Source organism: Diadema setosum, chromosome 13, assembly GCF_964275005.1.
Source record: "Diadema setosum chromosome 13, eeDiaSeto1, whole genome shotgun sequence".
Lineage (NCBI taxonomy): Eukaryota > Metazoa > Echinodermata > Echinoidea > Diadematoida > Diadematidae > Diadema > Diadema setosum.
In genome coordinates, this window is record NC_092697.1 from 9,998,476 (window position 1) to 10,020,331 (window position 21,856).

The 21,856-nt window shown below is 36.7% G+C and overlaps 1 protein-coding gene across 1 annotated transcript in view; it reads left to right on the plus strand.

Moving 5' to 3' along the window:
- LOC140237161 (receptor-type tyrosine-protein phosphatase S-like) overlaps positions 1-21,856 on the plus strand; it is an 80,379-nt gene that overhangs the window by 50,777 nt on the left and 7,746 nt on the right. Inside the window, exons 21-27 of the mRNA XM_072317103.1 lie at positions 606-741; positions 1,363-1,512; positions 2,288-2,399; positions 3,326-3,396; positions 8,834-8,968; positions 9,912-10,040; positions 18,778-18,926. Coding sequence (XP_072173204.1) covers positions 606-741; positions 1,363-1,512; positions 2,288-2,399; positions 3,326-3,396; positions 8,834-8,968; positions 9,912-10,040; positions 18,778-18,926 — 882 coding nt within the window. The remainder of the gene's footprint in view (positions 1-605; positions 742-1,362; positions 1,513-2,287; positions 2,400-3,325; positions 3,397-8,833; positions 8,969-9,911; positions 10,041-18,777; positions 18,927-21,856) is intronic.

The following is a 21,856-nucleotide window of genomic DNA, read 5'->3' on the forward strand; positions in this document are numbered from 1 at the left end:
CTTCCCGTAAATGTCACGTAGCAAATTTCTAACCGACATCCATGATCAAGCGCCACATTATACAGCTCCAACACTTTCTCCTTGCTCCAGCACGTGGACAAGTCTGAATGTGACCAATCAGCAGTCCCGACTAAAACAAAGCAGTTTGGGTGTGCAATAAATGTGTTCATTTGCCAGAAAATGGGGAAAAAAAGAATGATGTTCATAGATAAAGTCACAGGGTAACAGTTGGAGTAGGTCTACGTTCAACGTTTTTATCTGTTGTGCAGCCAGCCATTTCCACAACATTGAATGAAAATCATTCCAAATAATATGAGTGAAAATGGACACGTAATACTGGCTTCATGACGTGAAATATTTCAAACAATAATATTGCGATTTCTGTACGTGGTACTTTAAAAAGCTGTGATAGTCTTGTGAGCATTTCATCGTTTGCATTGCATATCTTCAGCTAGTTTGTGCACAGAGACCTCAATTAAAAAACGTAAAGATTTTGATTTTCAGATCATTTCATTCAATCCGTGAAACGGGGGCTTCCTATCTTTTGAAGATGGTATTGTAATCATAACATTTGTTTTGAATTGCTTGCCATGGTGACTGTGTAGTGCTGGAGTTGGTAGGACAGGGACATTCATCACCCTTTACTGCATGCTGGACCAGCTCCAAGAGGAAGGCAGAGTCAACATCTTTGACTTCATTAAACAGATGAGGGAGGACCGACCGAAGATGGTTCAAACTGTTGTGAGTGTTTTAGGCACTCTCCACATATCTTGAACATTTCTCGAAGTTTCCATTAATAATCTGCCTTTACAAAGTATATGAGATTTCAGAGCTCAAAGGAAATCGTTTAAACCAATAACGTGGTTATGACGAATGTCAGTCATTACCATTCATCTGTCAGACACTCACCTTATTGTACTTGCTAAGCTTATCCATTAGCATTCAGTAATCCATCTAACTTGACCTATGTAGTTGTTGATTAGAAAGTCAACATCACATCTAAAGTGATGCCGTTCAGTCCCTGAAGACAGCTGTGTTGAGACAAAAGGAACTAATGGGAGTAGGTAATCTGTTTCTTGACATCGCGATAGTTTCTAGAGACATATTTGCCAAACAGCGAAAAGGTACTCCAGCGTGTGTGTCATCCTCTTTGTCAATCATCGAACAGAGCACCTTAAGGATTTAATACAGAGTAAAAAATGAACTTTTTCTTATAGGTGCAGAAGCATGTCTGTTCAGTTCATCTTTTGTATCTTTTTATCATTTTGAAGATGCGTAAGATTACTGATAAAGAGAGAAATGAAAAAAAAAAACAGTACAGAAATTCTTTATCCTATTCTAATCTCGTGTCATCTGCTTCAGGACCAGTATACATTCCTCCACACCGCTCTCGTCGAAGCCTATCTGAGTGGGCACACTGAGATCCCCGTCAGAGAGTATCGGGACCATTTGATGTGGCTCCATCAAAGGGATGCACAGACAAACAAACTCAACATTGAACTGGAGTATGAGGTATTACACTCACAATTTGCGTCCATTATCATAAAAAAAGAACGATGAGGAGGAATCCTAGTTATTCTTCTGTATTTTCAAAACAACACGACTCTATGAGCTTGTTTTTTTTTTTTTTCAAAAAGCTAAATGTGTTGGCATTCATAAACCATATGCGTCACTGTGCTTATAGAATATAATGGATTCCTCATTAAATAATGTAGATATAGTTATGATGGAAATATCATGAAAAATAGGTTGCAGGAAAATGCCTTATTCAACTGCGAAGAGCATGGTGTATAACACGGTGAAGTGGTCCGCTCCATGCAAGTTAATGCAACTGGACCCCATGGAAGACCAGCTATAGAGTGCAGCAGAATAAGGGTTATCCAGCGATCTCATCAGACGGAAAATGAAAACAAACATCCGAATAAACAGATGTCTTTAATAAACAGATACGTCATTTGGTGATATACAAAAAAAGTTTGAATGTTCATGTACTTGTACAGAATTTCCTAACTTTTACCTTTTCTTTGTTGCTATTTCTTATAATGTACGAATTTTGATTCGTGGAGCATTTTATCATTCTCTCTTCTTCTCTATTTTTCGTCCATTTCTTTTTTCTTTTTTTTTACTGCCTTGTCCCTCAAACTGGTAATTATCACAAATTCTTATCCAGGAATTCCGTGAAGGCACCCCCTTCATTTAGTTTGTTTTTATTATATTTTTGTTAAAACGGGTGACGCCACTGTTATCATGTTGTATATTGTGATCTTTTGCCATCTCTAATGTCCAGAGGCTGATCAAACTCATCCAAAAGTCCAGCAATCACGATCAACAGAATTTGAGGTCTGCGATGGAAGACTGCAACAGCGATGTCCTGCCGGGCGCTGTTTGTTGTTCCGAAGGTTCGTTTTTCCGAAGGTTCGTTATTCCAAAGGTTCGTTATTCCGAAGGTTCGTTAATCCGAAATACACAAATTCCCTATACCTAGAGGTTCGTTAATCCGAACATTTGTGGCGTCATCCCGAAGGTACTTTAATCCAAAAATGAATTATAGGATTCGCTATTCCGAAGGCTAGCTCGTTTATCTGAAAATGAAATAGGGGCCGTAACGAACCTTCGGAATAGCGTCGTACCTCATTTCATTTCGGATTAACGTATCTTCGGAATAACCAGTTTTTGGAATAACGAACCTTCGGAATAAAGAACCTTCGGAATAACGAATTGTAATTGTCCTACCAAGAACGTCAATCAAATTCATGAACGGTTCAAGGAAATGAAATGCTTATATATACAGGAAATAATAGGGTGATTTCATGAAGCAAATTGTATATAAGCAATACCAAGCTTGAGGAGATAAATACACTTGTACATTAATTTTCTTCTCTTCATCTCTCTCTTTCTTTCCCTTCTCTTTATTGCGTATAAGTGTGCACGCACGCATGTCTGTGTATACGCGCGTGCATAGAATATGTGATGTGTGTGTGTGTGTGTTTGTGCTAAAAGCTTCTTTTTGAGGGATCTACCTCCAATATGATACTCTAGACTATCAAATTTCAATGCATTTAGTAATCTAATATGCAAGTTCAGCCTGTATGCACGTAATTTTAACATATTGTTATTGTTCATTGATCTGTATGAATATTACAAATGTATATTGTGTGGAAAATTGATAAATGAAATGAAGTGAAATGAGATAAAATGTGAATATCTTCATTTACAAATACACATAACAAATCTTGGACAGTTGCACGATAGCACGGCTTGACTTATCAACCATCTATAAATATGTCCAGTGACATACAAACTTCATCTGATCTAACATTTGCAGTGGAGGGGAACAGTCTTGAGACAATGCGGTATGTGGAAATCAAAGACTGCATCAAAGCAACATTCCTCAATGTAAGTAGTTCACGTCATCAGGTCAGATGGCTATTTCTTGGACAGCAAACCTCTTCATGTGAACTGTGTTTCATGTAAGCTCATGGGCTTCTTACTCTGGGAATCTAAACCATACAAGCAATGCTTTTATGTACATTCCTCATATATTTTACATGTTTAATTGTCTTTTTTTATGTGTATGGTTTATTTGCTTAAGCATGGAATATGGAACAATAAAACAAAACAAAACAAACGAAACTCTCTCTTCTCTCTGTCTTCATGAAACGGTTTAATACGCCATAAATTAACTGTGATATCTGAATTTGTTCCATGGATTATTTGAAAGGGAGCATACCTGCACGTGTAAATCAGAAATTATTTTATTACCAGTTCACGCCAACATGGTTTTCTTTTTCTAGCGTAATGAAAAAAAGTACTTAACTTACCTTTTTGGTCAGTATGAATGGGATTATGCTATCCGTAAAGGGAAAATCCAGTCCAAATACAAGTTCGTCTACTTAAGAAAGAATAAAATATTACGAGTTTAACGGTATAAATTTGGTGGAAATGAGATGAAAAATAAGGAAGTTATGTCATTTGGCAGTTTTGCTATTTTGGGGCGAAACATTTTTTGAACAGTCAATATGAATGTGCAAATGGCAAAGTGAGCATGTCATTCCCTCACAACTTACCGTATAGTTTGTACATAACATTTTGAAATTTTCAGTTTTTCAGTCCAACGCAATTATGCCCGAGGCTCAAATCCTCTTATATCTCACTGATCACTATTCTGAAGGTACTCAACCAGGAATAACGTCATGTTTCAGACTTAAATGACAGAAACATTGAATTTTCATCATTTTTTGTACACGATCAATGGAAAATTGTGAGGGTATGACATGGGTAGGTCACTCATTTGCATATTCATATCCACTGTACAAGAACTGTTTTGCAGAAATTAACAAAACTTCAAAATGTCATAACTTCCTTAGTTTGCATCCAATTTCAGCCAATTTTTGTCCCCGCCGAACGAGTTCGAGCAGGAGACTATGAAACGGGCTCCGTACGTGTGTGTGTCCGTGTGTCCGTCCGTCCGACTGTCTGTCTGTGTGTGCGTCCGTGTGTGATCAAAATGTCCAATTTGCTACTTCTCTGTCATTTATGAGCCAATTTTGATTCTGTTTGCTTTATATGATAGCACTGCATGGGAGCTTTGAAACTTCTACACAGAATTTCAGTTGTGACTTTTGACCTTGACCTTTGACCTATATTGTACATTTTGCTTCAAAATGCTACTTCTTCGCCATTTTCATTTCTAACCCGATTTCCTTTCCGTTTGCTTTATGTGATGGTACTAGGTGAGGGCTTCAAAACTTCTACACAGAATTTTGACCTTTGACTTCTTTGACCTTTAACCTTGATTTTTGACCTACATTGTACATTGGCTACAAAATGCTACTCCTTCGCCATTTCTAACCCGATATCGATTCCGTTTGCTTTATGTGATGGCACTAGGTGAGGGCTTCAAAACTTCTACACGCAATTTTGATCTTTGACTTCTTTGACCTTTGACCTTGATTTTTGACCTGTATTGTACATTTTGCTACAAAATGCTACTCCTTCGCCATTTCTAATCCGATTCGGTTCCGTTTGCTTTATGTGATGGCACTAGGTGAGGGCTTCAAAACTTCTACACAGAATTTTGACCTTCGACCTTGATTTTTGACCTGTATTGTACATTGACTACAAAATGCTACTCCTTCGCCATTTCTAACCCGATTTCGATGCCGTTTGCTTTATGTGATGGCACTAGGTGAGGGCTTCAAAACTTCTACAAAGAATTTTGACCTTTGACTTCTTTTACCTTTGACCTTGATTTTTTGACCTGTACTGTACATTTTGCTACAAAATGCTACTCCTTCGTCATTTCTAACCCGATTTCGATTCCGTTTGCTTTATGTGATGGCACTAGGTGAGGGCTTCAAAACTTCTACACAGAATTTTGACCTTTGACTTCTTTGACCTTTGACCTTGATTTTTCACCCACCTATATTCTACATTTAACTACTAAATGCTACTTCCGGCGGGGACATATATTACGCACCGCGTGAGTTCTACTTTTCCTTGTTACTGTTGAACTCGTAACATTTTACTCTTTTTTATCAGACTAACATATATTTGGACTGGATTTCCTGTGTAACATTATGTCAGTATCAACAGGAAGAAATGCATACCTTTCATAGAGTTTTCTCTCTATCTTTTTTTTTTACTGTTGTCCGTGCGTCACTTAAGTAACTATTGTAGACTTCTCAACCTAAGATGGCCGCACTGAAAATTTATGAAATCAACACTTTGGAATGAATTGTCCCATTCTTATCACACTTTAATGACGTACTTCATGGATATTGCAGCATTTTACTAAATTCCCTTTAATTAATATTTTTGTTTCAGTTACCATTAAATTGCTAAGAGAGCATCAGGGCAGAGATGGATAGTGTTAATGTTAATTGCTTAAGGATCTGTGAGAAAACCAAATGTGAAGTGTATCAATCAAGGCATACAAATCACGTTGTTTTTATATTTTTCCTATGATGTAGCAGATATAATTGTGTGTGCTTTACTCTTTATGAAGAGTTTGCAGTTTGGCATTTGTACTAGAATGTGTATCTCTTGTATTCAGTTTATTTCCATGTTTCATGTCCTGGTATGTACTTTTTACCCTTCTCTTTGCCAGCTCTAGATTGTATTGTAGTGCTACCTTTGTACTATGATTTGTTTATACAGTGAAAATTATTTCTTTTCATTTGTAAAAACAAATAAAGATATATTGATCTCTCGATTGCGTTTGTGTTTGGAATTTCCAATTCGGTTCCCTCTTGATGATCCGATACAATAATTCTTGATATTTGTGGTTTGGTGTGAAAATATCAGTGATAAAAATATCTGAGGTAAAATGTGACCCTCCACCTCAAAACAAACAAAAAGTTGCCAGACATGAATTTTTAGTTAAGACCATATTCTGAAAGAGCAGACTTTAAGCTTTAAAATGATGTATAACTCAAATCAAATGGACTCTTCTAACCTATCTAAATATTGGAAAGAAAGCACAAACTCAGGAAAAGTTTGAATTGAGAAAAGAGGCTCTGAAGTACAGTGTTTATTCAAGCGCTTGATATTTATCAAACCGTGCTGGCTGTGCGATGAATGGGACAAAAAAGAGGAAGTAAACCACCAGAGTAACAACAATGAAGAGATTATCAGATTAAATTGAAATTAAGCATCCCTCATTAACACATTCTGTCCATAATTAATGCCAACTTTTAAAGCATTAGCACTATCCTTTCAAAAGTTATTAGAGTTGAAAGTGAAGAGTGTGGACAAGGTTTTTCAGAAATGAAAAAGGGATTCTAAAGACACACCTAATCACACTATTCTACCAAAAATGTTCGAGATAAACTGCTAAGAAAACACACTTTCCTGCCCGTTTTATGATACCAAATTTAGCATAATGTAAAAGAAGACCCGCTCTGTCAGAAAATATGAAAAAAAAAATCAAGTTTGGCTATGTTAACCCATTTCACTTATTTTCAGTCCTCACGCAAAATCAGTGTGTGCGACTTTATGTTCGTTTTGAGGTGCACGGTCACAAATGCATATTTATTATTTCCAAACAGTATATCGTCGGTCTAATGCCAGAAGGCCCTTAACGCCTTAGACTTTGTACACTATTAGTGCTCTTTTGGCATAAGGGCGACGATATATGAATATTGCAAATGTTAAGATATTAGTGTATTTTACTGGACTTAGTATTACATAGAAACCCATATTGTTTTATTAAAGGCTGACAAATAAAATGGAGGAGCTTGCGTAAGAAAAAGAGAACTTGTGATAATGCAGAGAACAAAATAGAATGTTGATTATGTTCATCTAAAAAAATAATAGAATTTGTGATGAGACACCGGATTGACTTTAGAAATAATTTAATAGTAGGAAAACGTAGATTAAATGTTTCTATTCTATGGATATCTTTCATTTAAAATTCATTATCTGTACGTACGTTTTGTACAATATTCTCTTGCTATGTTTATTCATGGAATCGTTAATCTTCAAGTATTGCGCATATCATATTAAGCACATTCAAGTTTTTATACTATTATAATTCTTTATCTTTGAACGCAATATCTAAGCTCGATACTTTTATACGCCGTATATTTCCTGTGTGATTGTTGTGTTTGTCTAGCGTTAAAAACGTTAAAAAGAATAAAACATAATTCTTGCTTTTGCGATAAACTGAACGCAATAACGACTTCGTAACCCACGGGATATTTGCATTTCGCTTGCAATTATGCGGGTTTACTCTGCCTCATGAAACATAAATATCTGACAAATTTTAAATTTCATTGTGACGAATATCATAAGGTACATTTATTTATACAACTGTATATTGCAAAATGTATGCTTGAGACCTAACAATTTCCATCAAGGACTCTTAAATCCGGGCCTTGTTTGGAGGTGTGAACTTACGTTTTCGTTCATAATTTTATATTTGTTTTTATTTCTATACGGAAAAAAAATCAACACAAATTATTGAATATGGTCAGGTATATCCTTAATTACAATGCCACGGTCATTTAAGGGGAGCGTTGTGTAACTTGAGTCCGTTTTTAAATAAATGGTGAGAAATGTGCAGAAAGAGAAAATTCGTGGATGTTCATTAAATATTTGAATCAATACTGAAATCAGCAGTTTGTCTTTAACATCAGCATCATAGCAACATTATGTGTAGTCACATGATGCTGTGTAGACCAATCACTGAGCAGGACTTCATTAATGAAGAATATGATTTGTAATATCCACTCATCTTTTTGTCTGTAGTTTTCACTGCCCTGTCTCTTTCTTATTTGTATTTGGCAGGGTCATATCACCCTATATATTGTCTGGGATTATATCCTCTTCCTTACACCTTATAGGCCCTACCTATTTGTAATCAATTGATGTTATGTCTTTAATATCTGCATAATTCATACATTCATCTCGTTCTCTTTCTCTGTCTTTTCTGAAGATTGTTCCTTTTCTCTATCCGTTTTTTCTTTTTGTCTTGACGGTATACTAATCGATTTGAAATCTCATGTTTCCTTTTTCTGAAGTTTTTTGTAATGTATTTCTTTCCTGTGATTTGTAATGACATTGTCATCTTTTTTTCTCTTTTCTTTGATCACTGATTTGTTATGCCCTCTATGCCTTCGGTGCCATGACATTTGCTCTATCGACAATTGTTGCCATGAATATTCGCGCGCTCATCCCAACACAAATTCTACCCATTAACCCTCGTCCTGACCCTCACTTTAAATAAATCAAACCTAAAACCACGCCATAACCATAGCTCTAACCATAAGTACATCGATAAAATAGGATTGGAACAAGTGTGTAACATTTCATCTGTCACCCTCTCCGCCAGACGTTCATGAGGAAAGATGCATTTGTGGCAACACAGACACCTCTCCCATACACAAGAGGAGACATCTGGAGGTTTGTCTACGACTGGAAGTGTCCCGTCATTATCATGCTCAATCAGATGGATGAGAATGACGAGGTATGTTATTTTGTCCCAAATGATATGAACTCCATTAATTGAATGATGAAAAAAAATATGACTTGACTGAATTGATACACTTACACACGTACAATCATCAGTATTGATAACATAAAAAAATATATGAGACCAGTCAATAGTTGTCCCGTGGACTGGGATGGTTTCGATTCTTACTTATATGCGTTTAGAGAATATAGCCAACAACAAATTCATCTTTATCCAAGGTAGTCTTTACAGTGCTGACACTATTCAACAAGAAAGCCCTGTTATTGTTACTTTTGCGTTGCCAGGTACCCAATTATACTAGTATACAATAAACATCTGGTCGTGAGGGACATGGTGGGTAAAAACATCTTGTGCAAAGATGTATAGCACTGGACAGGATTCCGAACTTAGGTTTTCAAATTAAAAGTCAGGAGTCACATCCAATGTACCTTATCAAAAGCCCTTAAGTTACTTTTTGATGAAGCCTACTGATCTGACCAATCCTCTCCGCTCAAAGAAATGATTTACAATTTGTTTTTATCCATTTCTAATAATAACGATGAACTTTTGGTAGATTGTATGACCAAAAAAAATAAATATAATATGATATTCCAGCAAATTTTGATGGCCTTTATTCTTTTGCCCCATTCCATAATGCAATTACCTAGTACTATAATCCATATTTCTGTCTTATGACGTATTACCGAATAACAATAACAATTGCTAATGGCCATTTCTAGCCCAGGTAATGACTCGAAGACACTTGGAAGCAAAATTACACTCGCCTTAAAATAAAAACACCCAACAAAACCACTGTAACTTCATTATTCTCCGTATTTATTTTCTTTGTAGAGCAGAAACAATATATAAATGTATAGGCTTAGCCGTAAAGGCTTTAATAGCTGTAATGGTGAACTCACAAACTTACAAACTTTATGGTTTTCTTTCACTCAACCAGACTTGTGTCCAGTACTGGCCCGATCAGGATTGTGCAAATTTTGGTCCTCTCTGTGTCACCATTACCTCAGGTGAGGTCAGCCAACAAGACTACGTGGTCAGAGAGTTTCGTGTAAAAGGAGAGAAGGAGGTGAGTTGGGGTTTAGAACATCAGGTAATGTCATAATGTGGAACATAACTCATTAGCTTGATTCTGACGTGCCAATCAATTCAAATCAATTGCTGTGTTTGTCTGAAAGAGAGAGGTAAATCATTTTAATCCTTAAATATGTCCACAGAATTTTCAGCCAGTGCCAACTAGGTTATAATGCAAAAGTGTCAGGTGTAATTTAGAGAGAAGATGGGTAACTGTTGTAAAATGAGATATCAAACATGCCATCAACTAAATTTAGGATGTTTGGGTACTTCGGCATTGAAATAAGGTCGTGCAAAAGCCTAAAATAAAATCTGCCAAGACCAACACGGATAGAGAAAAACTTCATGTGAGTTACAGTTGAAATGAAGTTGTCAAAAACACGAACACAAAGCAACTTTTTTTTTTTCAATGCCATCAAATCCGCGCTGCGATGCAAATTTATTGTGCATGTGTAGACTCCAAAGAATATCCAACACCAGTACTGAGAGATAAAGATTTTGGTGTATTTTTTTATCACATGCAGTGAAGATCTGTCTTTTTTGAATCAACACTTATAGTCACACTGTCAATCTTTATGGTCTAAACCTGTCTCTCGGATAGCAAAGATAGGATAAAAAATAGCCGTCCTGTGCATGAGAGTAACAACTCACGCAATGAAAAAGTGTAGTTTCGTTCATAGTAGGGTGCATAACCAGTTCAAGTGGTCCCCCCAAGAAATCACAACTGAATCAGCTGTATCTGCACTATGTTATCATTCTGTTTGATTAAATATGAAAACAATGCCAAATAGCACCATTCTTATCTAAATACGCATCTATTTATTACGAAGAGGGGTAGGGATTCAACTACACACAAACGACGAGTGGACTCTGGTGCTGTTAGTGACTTGACCTTTATTGGCACGGCGTACTTCAGCCGATTAAAGCAAGTCAAAAAACAGTGCAAACGATCAAACAGTCCCTGCATGTAAACAAAGCAGACAAATCAAAACACGGTTAGTATCATGGATAGGAACAATCCAACATTTTTCCTTCGACAACTTGTTCAGGATGGCAATATTAACTAATAAACAATTGTATCATATCAATGCTCAAAGAATTTCCCTGTCAAATATCTATCTCGGAGCTAGACTGATCTCACATCCCTAGCCTTTCACAATAGGAATATGAAATTACATGTTTCTCATATGCATAGTGTATAGGATGGCTATATATCATGCATCAACGTGAAACATATTCTTAGCAGTTCTGTATCATCAGCGTATCTGAGTTCAAGTCGTCTAAACTCTTTCAACTGCTATCGTAATACCTGCACAGATCATATCAAAGAAGAAACTGCAAAATCTTCTTGGAACAGTGACATATAAACATGCTAAAACAATCAATGGAATAGACCACTCAATCTCTCTCATTTACTATTAACCTTCACTCTGTTGTCGATAGACTAGACTACAGTAGACAGTTGTGTTTCTTTTGAATACAATAGAAAAAGAGTAGGCAAGCCAATAACTGCTAAAATGCCTGTCACTGCACATATAGTCATTTCCAAATAGTAACACTATTCTCAGTTAGTAGAACAAAACATGGCAGCATATTACATACCATACACATTCCTTATTTTGCTTTAATAGAGTTTGATCCTGAGTGGTAGCTATGTGCACTTGTAATCACTTTACACTTTGCACAAACAGTGAGCATAACATTGAATTAGACTTTCAAAGTGTTCCACTTCTTTACTGACTAGTTATCGACAGCCAACCGAGCATAGTTGTGTTATATGACATGAAAGTGCACACAAAGAATACAGTATACACTAGTTGCTATCTTTGTTTGAACTCGCCGATCCAATACTCAGTCCATCTAGAGTACAAGTTGTACGTACAGGTAGGAGACAACCTCCAGGTCCTTAGCTCAGTTATCACTGATTATGCTGTGACAATAAACATAACAAATGCAAAGAATACTTGTGGTATATACACACATGTCAGTGCATAGGGCTATTTTCAACTTCAGCTCTTAAATTTCCTCTCTATATGTCAATATGGAACACATATACAGGCATCTACTACTAGATATAGCCAGAAATATAGTTACATCAAACTATAACAATCTAGAACATTAACTCGACTCTGCTCTAGTCTACACTGCATCTTCTGACACAGCCTACTGAGTGACAGCTCTAAAGCTCTAGTGAATTATGCCTGAGATAGCACACCATTGCTTTTTGAACCATTCATCTTTATTCTTTGTGTTTGATTACCACTAGCATCAATTTTCCATCATCACCTTTTACCCAACTAACCCTGGTAGTTATAGCAAAAGAACATACTATACATTCAAGCAGTCAGACTAGGTCTACCATTATAATCTGACCTGATGCACAATGAAAACATGCTTATTTTGCACTCTTTGCCTATGCAGTAATTATATTTACATACATTCGCGTGTCTTTCACATGGTCATTGGTATGTGATTTAGAACATAACTGTGAACGTACATCCAGCATTAGTGCAGGCCTGGCACACACACACACACACACACACACACACCCCTATTATATATGCACAAGCTTAGTTCTGTGTGTGTAGAGCAAAGAGTTTCTAAGGCAGGCACAGTTAAACGTTCACGTGTGCATATTGAAAGTTTGAAGAGGTTTGCAAAATGCTACCAAACTTCTGTATTGCCTCTCATAACATCATGATACGGAACGTTGAGGAGTATCTCGAAGAAGAAGAAGAAGAAGAAGAAGAAGAAGAAGAAGGAGAAGAAGAAACACATCAAAACCTAGAGTTTATTACATTCATGAACACTTACTCATATCAGTGACATGGAATCTCTTTCTTGTGAGGGTGGAATTCCCCTCAAATGGAGAGCATGATGAGGAGCTGATGACATTAATGTTGCTTCATCTCTGTGACCCTAAATCTGAGACACTCATTGCACTACACTGCAGCCCCCTTCACACATGTAGCAGTACATTATGGGATAGATGCGGGTAACAAGGTGGGACCACGATAACCTAATTAGTCTTAATTATCAGACTCACACATTGCTTCAAACACGAGGCTTCCCTCGTACTATGTCCCACAATGCCACAGTAAGATGGACATTATTTACATTGCTATTCATATACCTCAGGGATGATTATTGCCATTCTCTGCTTTATTTTTGTTGTGTTTCATCTCAGGAAAACTGTACCACTTGATTTACGGGTGTCTTATAAGTAATGTCGACATGGAATTTGTAGCAGCAATGTAAATATTTTTGTTTTGCACTTATTAGCGTGATATTTTGTTCGTCGTCGTTGTTGTTGTGAACAATTTGATGTACTCTCTTTAACTTTACACAACAGTGACCTTTGGCCACCAAACTCACACCACGCTTATATGACCTAAAGATGCCAATCAAGTTCGACAATGGGTGAAGTCCGATAAAGTTAAAGGTTAAAAGGTCAATGAACTTGCTTCCGATAAGCACTGTGGTCAGAGTATTGTGGTGTACTCTCAATAACGTTCCACAGATTTGTGCTATGGCCACCGATTCACGCCACATGCACTCAATGATGCTGGTCAAGTTTGAATATTTGTCTAACACGTTAAAATGTCAAAAGGTAGATGAACTTAATTAAAAAACACAATATAATAGTCACAAACGGCAATTATGCAAGCGATGAAATGCTTGGTGCTTGCCTTGTATGATTGCATTATGCATTACAGATGGAAATTTTGAAGTTAATTTACTCAGTATTCATAAAGCGCACCAGGCTGCAATAATATACAAATTCAATTCAACTCAATTCAATTCAAACTTTATTTCATTTTTCGAAAAGAACATAAACATTTCACTTTCTTTGGCAACAGAGAATAAGGTTACATATAATCAAAACAGAGTAAATTGAGAAAACATAATTGAGGAACATTAGGGTAACAAATAATGTTGTAATGAAAATTGACTGAAGTGATATAGACGATATAACATTACACAAAATATCGAAGAATGGAGGGACCCACTAAAAAGGCAATGCTTGTAGAATGTGGGCCCCTCATGTACAGAATGTCAATAGAAAATGAACTGATGCAAAAAGGGGACAAATTGGGAATAAAGTCAGATGAAAAAAAGTCTGGAAGCCCAATAAGAAGACAGAGTAACAGACAGACACACATACACAGGCGAATGAACATTAAACGAGACTGGGACGATAAAACTTATAAAGGGGGACTTAAATACATGACAGAACGAGACAAGACTGTCATAATAGGAAGACAATACAACGGACAGAAAGGCAAACAGATTCAGCGATCCTCGACAGAACTATATCGAAAAAATAATGGGATGCGTGAAAAGGATACGGAAATATGGAAAAATAGAGAGAAATACAGTTAAACTCGCATAAGTCGATCTTCTCGGGACTGAGCAAAACACATCGACTTAGGCGAGTTTCGACTTGTACGTAAGTCGAAAAAAATCGACTTAAAGTTACACCACACGTACATAATGTATAATGTACATGTATGTTGTCTACTCTGGAGCCGAGAGCTGGAGCGGTGTGCCCGATATTTGCCCTTCAGCAAGACACTTTATCCACATTGATGCAGGCCAGGGCTCCACACTAACTTTTATTTTGGTGGCCCCAAAATGATTGATTTTCATTTTTTGGTGGCCCGAACAAACAAAAAAAACAAACAAACAAACAAAAAAAAAAACAAGCAAAACTAAATCGGTCCTACGTTCGGTCCGAAAGTTACCCTTATTTACTTCTGATTGTAAAAGCAATCATCCACCATTTACAAGTATTTTCACACCTTCCGGAGCCGAATGTTGCCGTTAATCATTTTCAAATGTAAAAACAAGCAACCGACATTCATTCTAGGATCTTACGGAGCTGAATATCATCCTTATTCATTTCCGAACGTGAAAGCAAACATCCGCTTTTTATTTCATCATCTAAATGAGCCGATTGATACCGTTAATCATTTCCAAATGTAAAAGAAACAATCTGTTACTTATTTTAGCATCGTACGGAGCAGAATATTACCGTTATTCGATCTCCAAATTCAAAAGCAAACACCCGACATTTATTTTATGATCGTAAGGAGCCGAATGTTACTGCTATCCACTTCCGAAAGTGTAATGAATCATCTGACATTTATTTTGGCATCTTCAAGAGTCGAATGTCACATGCTATTTACTTTCGAACGTAAAAGCGAACTTTCGGCAATTATTTCATCATCGTACCGAGTTGAATACCATAGTTATTCATTTCCGAACGCCAAAGCAAACATTCAACATTTATTTTAGCATCTTCCGGAGCTGAATGTTATTGCTATTTACTTTCGAACATAAAAGCAAACATAAGACATTCATTTTATCATCGGACGGAGTTGAATACTATTGTTATTCATTTCCGAACGTTAAAGTAAATATCAAACATTAACTTAACCATCAAACGCAGCTAAATGTTACTGTTATTCATTTCGAAATTTAAAAGCAAACATCCGACAGTTATTTAGCATCGTATGGAGAAGAATATTACTGCTATTCACTTTCGAACGTAAAAACAATCATCTGACATTTATTTTAGCATCTTCTGGAGCCGAATGTTATTGCTATTTACTTTCGAAAGTAAAAGCAAACACCCGACATTTATCTCATCGTCGTACGAAGTTGATTATTATTGTTATTCATTTCCGAACGTCAAAGGGATAATTCGACATTTACTTTAGCATCTTCCGGGGCTGAATGTTAATGTTATTTACTTTCGAACGTAAAAGTAAACATCCGACATTTATTTCATCATCGTACGAAGTTGATTATTATTGTTATTCATTTCCGAACGTCAAAGGGATAATTCGACATTTACTTTAGCATCTTCCGGAGCTGAATGTAATTGTTATTTACTTTCGAACGTAAAAGTAAACATCCGGCATTTATTTTATCATCTTATGGAGTTGAATATCATTATTTTTCATATCCGAACGTCAAAGCAAACATTCGACATTTATTTCAGCATCTTCCGGATACTTTTATTTTATCCTTATTCATTTCCGAACGCAAAATCAAATCTCTGACATTCCAAAAGTATAAGTAAACATCCGACATTTATTTTAGTATTATACGGAATCGAATATTACCGTTATTCATTTCCAAAATTAAAAGAGCAAACATCTGACATTTATTCAGCATCTTATGGAACCGATTGTTACCGCTTCATTTCCAAAACTGAAGGCAAACATTCGGCTTTTTTGGTGGCCCGGCGTGCGTTTTTGGTGAGCCCGGTCGCAAATTAACCATTCGCGAAATCGTGATTCGATTCGCGAAAAGACTCCGCTAAATATAAGGCATAGATCGCTACACTCGGCAGGGGCTACGTCGTCCTTTCACCAGGTCTCGTTACAAAACCAAAATCTCGCGTGAGTTCTTGCGTTACCTATCGTTAATGTTAACGAAACATCGTTAATTTGCGCTAGGGATCGTTACTCATCGTTGCTACAAACGTTAATTTTCCCGATCGTTAGTTTGCGTTACTAACGATTCAGGTGAAACCGCTTGCGTTAATGAAGCGTTAATGTTTATTTACGCAGTTTCTTTTGGTATATACTGTATGTAAACAAAAACTGGCGTCTCGTGATTTTGACAGTGATTTATTACACAATAAAATCTTATTCGACTTAGGCACAGTGAATTCAATGGTTTTTCCGTGAAAGTGTTCTTGGAATTTCATCGACTTAAGCGAGTATTCGACTTAAAAAATTCGACTTATGAGTGAATTAATACACGTAAGTCAATGGGGGAAAATCGGGACTTTTTAAAATTATCGACTTGCGCGATTATTCGACATATGCGATGTCGACTTAGGCGAGTTTAACTGTAGATGCGGAAGTAATACAAGTAGAATCGAATCTACTCTGTAAGTGTCTCAGGACAACAGGGACGAGAAAATATGTGACAGTATATCATTGGTAATCAAAAGTCTTCGAAAAGGAATTAAAATGAGCGAACAGGCTGATTCAATTCTGTAGGAACATAACATTGCAATAAGAAAGACTTTAATCTCCTCTTAAATGAAAATATAGAGGGTGCAATTTTTATGTCATTATTCAGAAAATTCCAATAAGTTGGGCCAGTATAGATAAGTGTGTTCTTAGCAAGAATTGTTCGTAAAAGGGGTAAGTGAAATTCATTGGAACGTCGAGTGGGATAGTCATGGAATGATTGATTTCTTTGAAACATAGAATCGAATATGGAGGGGAGTGAGTTGTTGTTGTACGTATACATAAATTGCCCCAAATTAAATAAATACAAATCTTTAATTTTTAGCAGCTTATTAGCGGCAAATAACATATTTGAGTGGGAGGGTATGAAAGGATAACTGATGACACGGAGACCTTTCTTTTGAAGAAGGAACACTCTATCCAGTATAGGTTCTGGTGAGTGTTGCCCCAAACTAAAACACCATAATTAAGATAAGGCAATATCAATGACGAATATAACATAAGTAATGATTTTTGTGGAATATACAATTTCATTCTATTTATAACATCTATATTACGTGAGATAGTGTTGGATATATAATCAATATGTAACTTCCAGGAAAGTTTGTCGTGAACAATAATTTCAAGGAATTTAAAATGTGAAACTCGTTCTAAATGAAAATCATTCAAAACTATAGCTGTACTCAAAGTGTCAACAGTATTACTAGAAATCATATATTTTGTTTTTTGGGCATTCAACGATAATTTATTGGCTCTAACCCAATTATTCACTTTTTGTAATTCAGTATTGACTTTTTGAACAAGAAAATATTCAGTGTTTATGAGTGCAATGGTTCCGAATGGTCCCGGATAGTACATGAGCGTGCAAGTTTAAAAGGGGCATTCCAGACAATTTTCAAAATTTTACATCGTGTACCTACATAAATTGACAGCTCCATGTATAGATTTGTGGAATTTATTGTGGTCCTTGAGCAGAGAAACCGATACTTTAAGAAAATCTTGAACAAATTACACTGAACAATTTTGATGACATAGGAGCCTCACGTATTTCAGAAATATAGCAGTGTAATTCCATTACAATACTGCTTGGTTAACAATTTCACCTGTGTAGAATCTGTGCATGCCTTCTTTTGTTCTGCTTCCTCGAGCCCCAACTCACGCATTCTTATGGTGAGACTGCCATGTCATCATCCTTGTTCGTTGCAATTTGTATTAAATTTTGAAAACATTCTTATTCCTCATTCCAATCGCTATGAATTCTGAAACTCTGAACTAGCAGCCAGCACAACTAATCTATAATTGTTCAAATGTAAAAGTCTGAATATTCATCCGGAGGTTTAATCGTTTTTTTTTTTTTCTAACGACCTGAATCATGAATGCCGGTTACTGGCACCGAATGTAATATTCGAACCGTCGAATGATAAAACATTGAATATTTGTTTCATAAAAAATAAAATGGGTGAGCGCATGCATCAATGCTTTACGATCGATACACAAGTAGCCTACAGTGTGTCCTAGGATCAATAGCACTGCTGGTTCGCTAGATTTTATACCGTTCAATAGACGTCTATTGCACCGCCATTAACAGTGAGCGTGGGATAGCTCATTCTTGTGAATGTACTGTGACCCGCATTCATCAAATCAGATGGCAAGGATCTATACACTATGTGTTGTATGATGGAGGCTATGTGTTGCAGGTGGTGAATCAAATGTTATAATTTTTGTTTCCCTCAACAATAGGTGTTGGTAGTGAAACAATACCAGGTCTTAGGATGGTTAGCAAGGCAGGCAAGACCGTTATTCATCAAACCACTTCTAGCTGTGATGGATGCTGCAAATGAATCAATGAAGAAATCACGTTCCTCCGGACCAATTCTTTTGCACTGCATGTAAGTCCACACATCATTTTGTGTAACGTGTACAGTACAGTACAGTGTATCCTTTGTAATGTTCATTCTGGTTTTTGTTTCATGTTTGTGATGTTAATGATATGTATCCTATATTCTTTACCTGGTCGAATAGATAATAATGATAATAAATAATAATAATAATTATATGCAATGACAATTAAGTTTTACTAGTATACCATTATACTGTGAGCTGTTTTCAGATAGGACTCTTTTATCATCATAGTTTGCAAACAAGGTTTATGTGACAAAGTTAAGTGAACCTCATTCATTTCATGTCATGAACATATGAAGAGTTCGGTTTCAAAAGATACTACATCCATAATTTCAAGTTCTGAGAAAAACGCGATTTTTTAATTATCATATTTAGCAAGCTCAGACTGGAATGATATTTCCCCCTATTATACTGCTAGATGATACAACACTAAAACCACTCTCTAAGAAAATCCAGGTCCATTCATTTATTTTTTATGATTAAACATTTTTATATTTTTGTGGATGTAGTACCTTTTGCAACCGAAAGTGGATGTAGTACCTTTTGAAACCGAAATTTCACATGCCAGAGATATATTTAGTGTGATGTTATGACATGTTTCGCGGATTTATTTTTTTCAGCAATGGTGTTGATTGGGATGGGATACGAGGTCAAGGGGGCCTAGGTAATTGACAATGCCCTGCCCTATTTAGCATCAAGAATAACAAACCAATGTGCATCACTAATGCCCGACTTCTCCCTTGCTGACTAATATTTTGAATGAATGACTGTCATAGGTCATAAGCAGGGTGGGGGATCCATTATCCGTGAACAGTTATAGATGGGGAGGGGTTACAATATCTCACCAGGTGATTTCTCTCTTCCGTTTTCTCCTTTTGCTTTTCTCTCACGAGCTTTATCTCAAGATTTCTTATCTTTTTCCTCTTTGTATTAAATTTTTGGCTATTTTTCTCTCTGTGAATTCTCCCTTCACGTGTCTCAAGAATACTGTATTCATTATCTTTTCTTCATTTTTTTTTCAATGTAACTTCTAAGGAAAAAGGTGGAAAAGCAGCATCTGTTATGAATGTGCTGTATTTTCTCAACGGTGTAATTAAATTCATTACATGAATTTCATTCTTGTATGTTCTTTATCAGGTAATATAAATCTGATAATCTAATATGTAGCTGATAGAAATCAAGACCGTCGATGAGTAATATGACCACCTATACTAAACGCACATTTGGTATCGCCTTTGTGACATTGTATAAGTAAAAGGTATCATTTACAAGAATGAATATAAATCTAGTGTTCAAAGCTGTATGTCACAATGTACTTTCAAGCCCTGGGGCCTGGTACTTGCCATCGGTAAATTACCACTTGGGCTATTACCACTTGGTCTAATCACCAGGTGGGCTAACACTATTCGTGCTAAACCCAATTGGGCTACAACCACTTCGTCTATTTGCCATTTCGTCTAATTTCCACTTGGTCTAATATCCACTTCGTCTAATGACCAGTTCGGCTAATACCACTTAGTCTTATTCTCAGTTAGTCTAACACCACTTGGTCTAATTTCCACTTCGGCTAATTGCCACTACGTCTAATTTCCACTTCGTCTAATTTCCACATGGTATAATATTCACTTCGTCTACATGCCACTTGGTCTAATATTCATTTGGGCTACACCCATTTCGGCTATTACAACTTGGTTTGCATATCACTTAGTCCAATCTCCATTTCGTCTAATTGTCATTTGGTCTAATTACCACTTAGTCTAATTACCACTTGGGCTAATCGTCACTTGGTCTAATTTCCATTTCGTCTAATTCTCACTCAGTCTAATGCCACTTGGTCTATATAAGAAACATAACCATGGATGAAATACCACGATTTAGTCATTCAATGATATATTAATATTTAATTTTCTTACTTATATTTTTTTTTAAAGAAAAAAAAAATCCAAAATTTCATCAAAAGTGTGCACCAGATCGCTGAATTTCAGGTCTGAAAATGCAAAATCTTCCTCGTGTGGGAGGGGGGATAGCCCCTCCCTCGCTCGGTCGGGCTCGGTCGTGTTCATGATATTCAGTGTAATAATTAGTACAAGAAGTTTATTTAAATCATACAATTTTATAGGCAAAATTGTTCAATAATAATCTACATCAAAATGAACTGCTACCTTAATCATGTGGGTGTAATGTTCATACTACCAGACCACAACCTACACCCCATCTTCTAATAACATGTTCTATGTTTACACTAACCACCAAGCTTTCCCCCCTCACTAACTTCTACTGATAACGCAATCCCCTCTTTCCGTTCCCAAGCTGACCACACAGATTAACTGTCTCCACTTGATTGACAAACAAACCCAAACAAACTTGTTAAATGAGCTCCTACTGCAGACTGTGTATATACTCCCAGTTTCAACAATAAAGTCTCACTTATCCTCCCAACTACCACTGAGTGAAGTTCTATCCATTGCCTCTGAGTATCCAACTATCTGTACTCAATAGTAACATACAGACAGCGATACAACAAAGTTAACGTATCACCCCGAAACATTACATTGGCGACGAGGATTAAGACGAGGACAACGAGGATACAGTCAATGTAACCATGGCGACATCAATGACGCTTCCACCTTTTCTCCCAGATGCCGACCCTGTCGAGTGCTCATCTCGGTGGACAGCATGGCTTCAGAGCCTCGAATTCTACTTCGACGCTGCTGAAATCACACAAGCCGCCAGGAAAAAAGCTCTCCTTCTTCATCACATGGGAGCAGCTGCCCAGAGCGTCTTCACACAGACGATAAGGCCGCAACTCGCCGCCCAAACGCCTCCCTTGGCAGAGACATATGCCAACATCACCAGTGCATTCAAGTTGCACTTCGCACCGAGTGTTAACGTCGACTTCGAAGTCTACCGGTTTCGC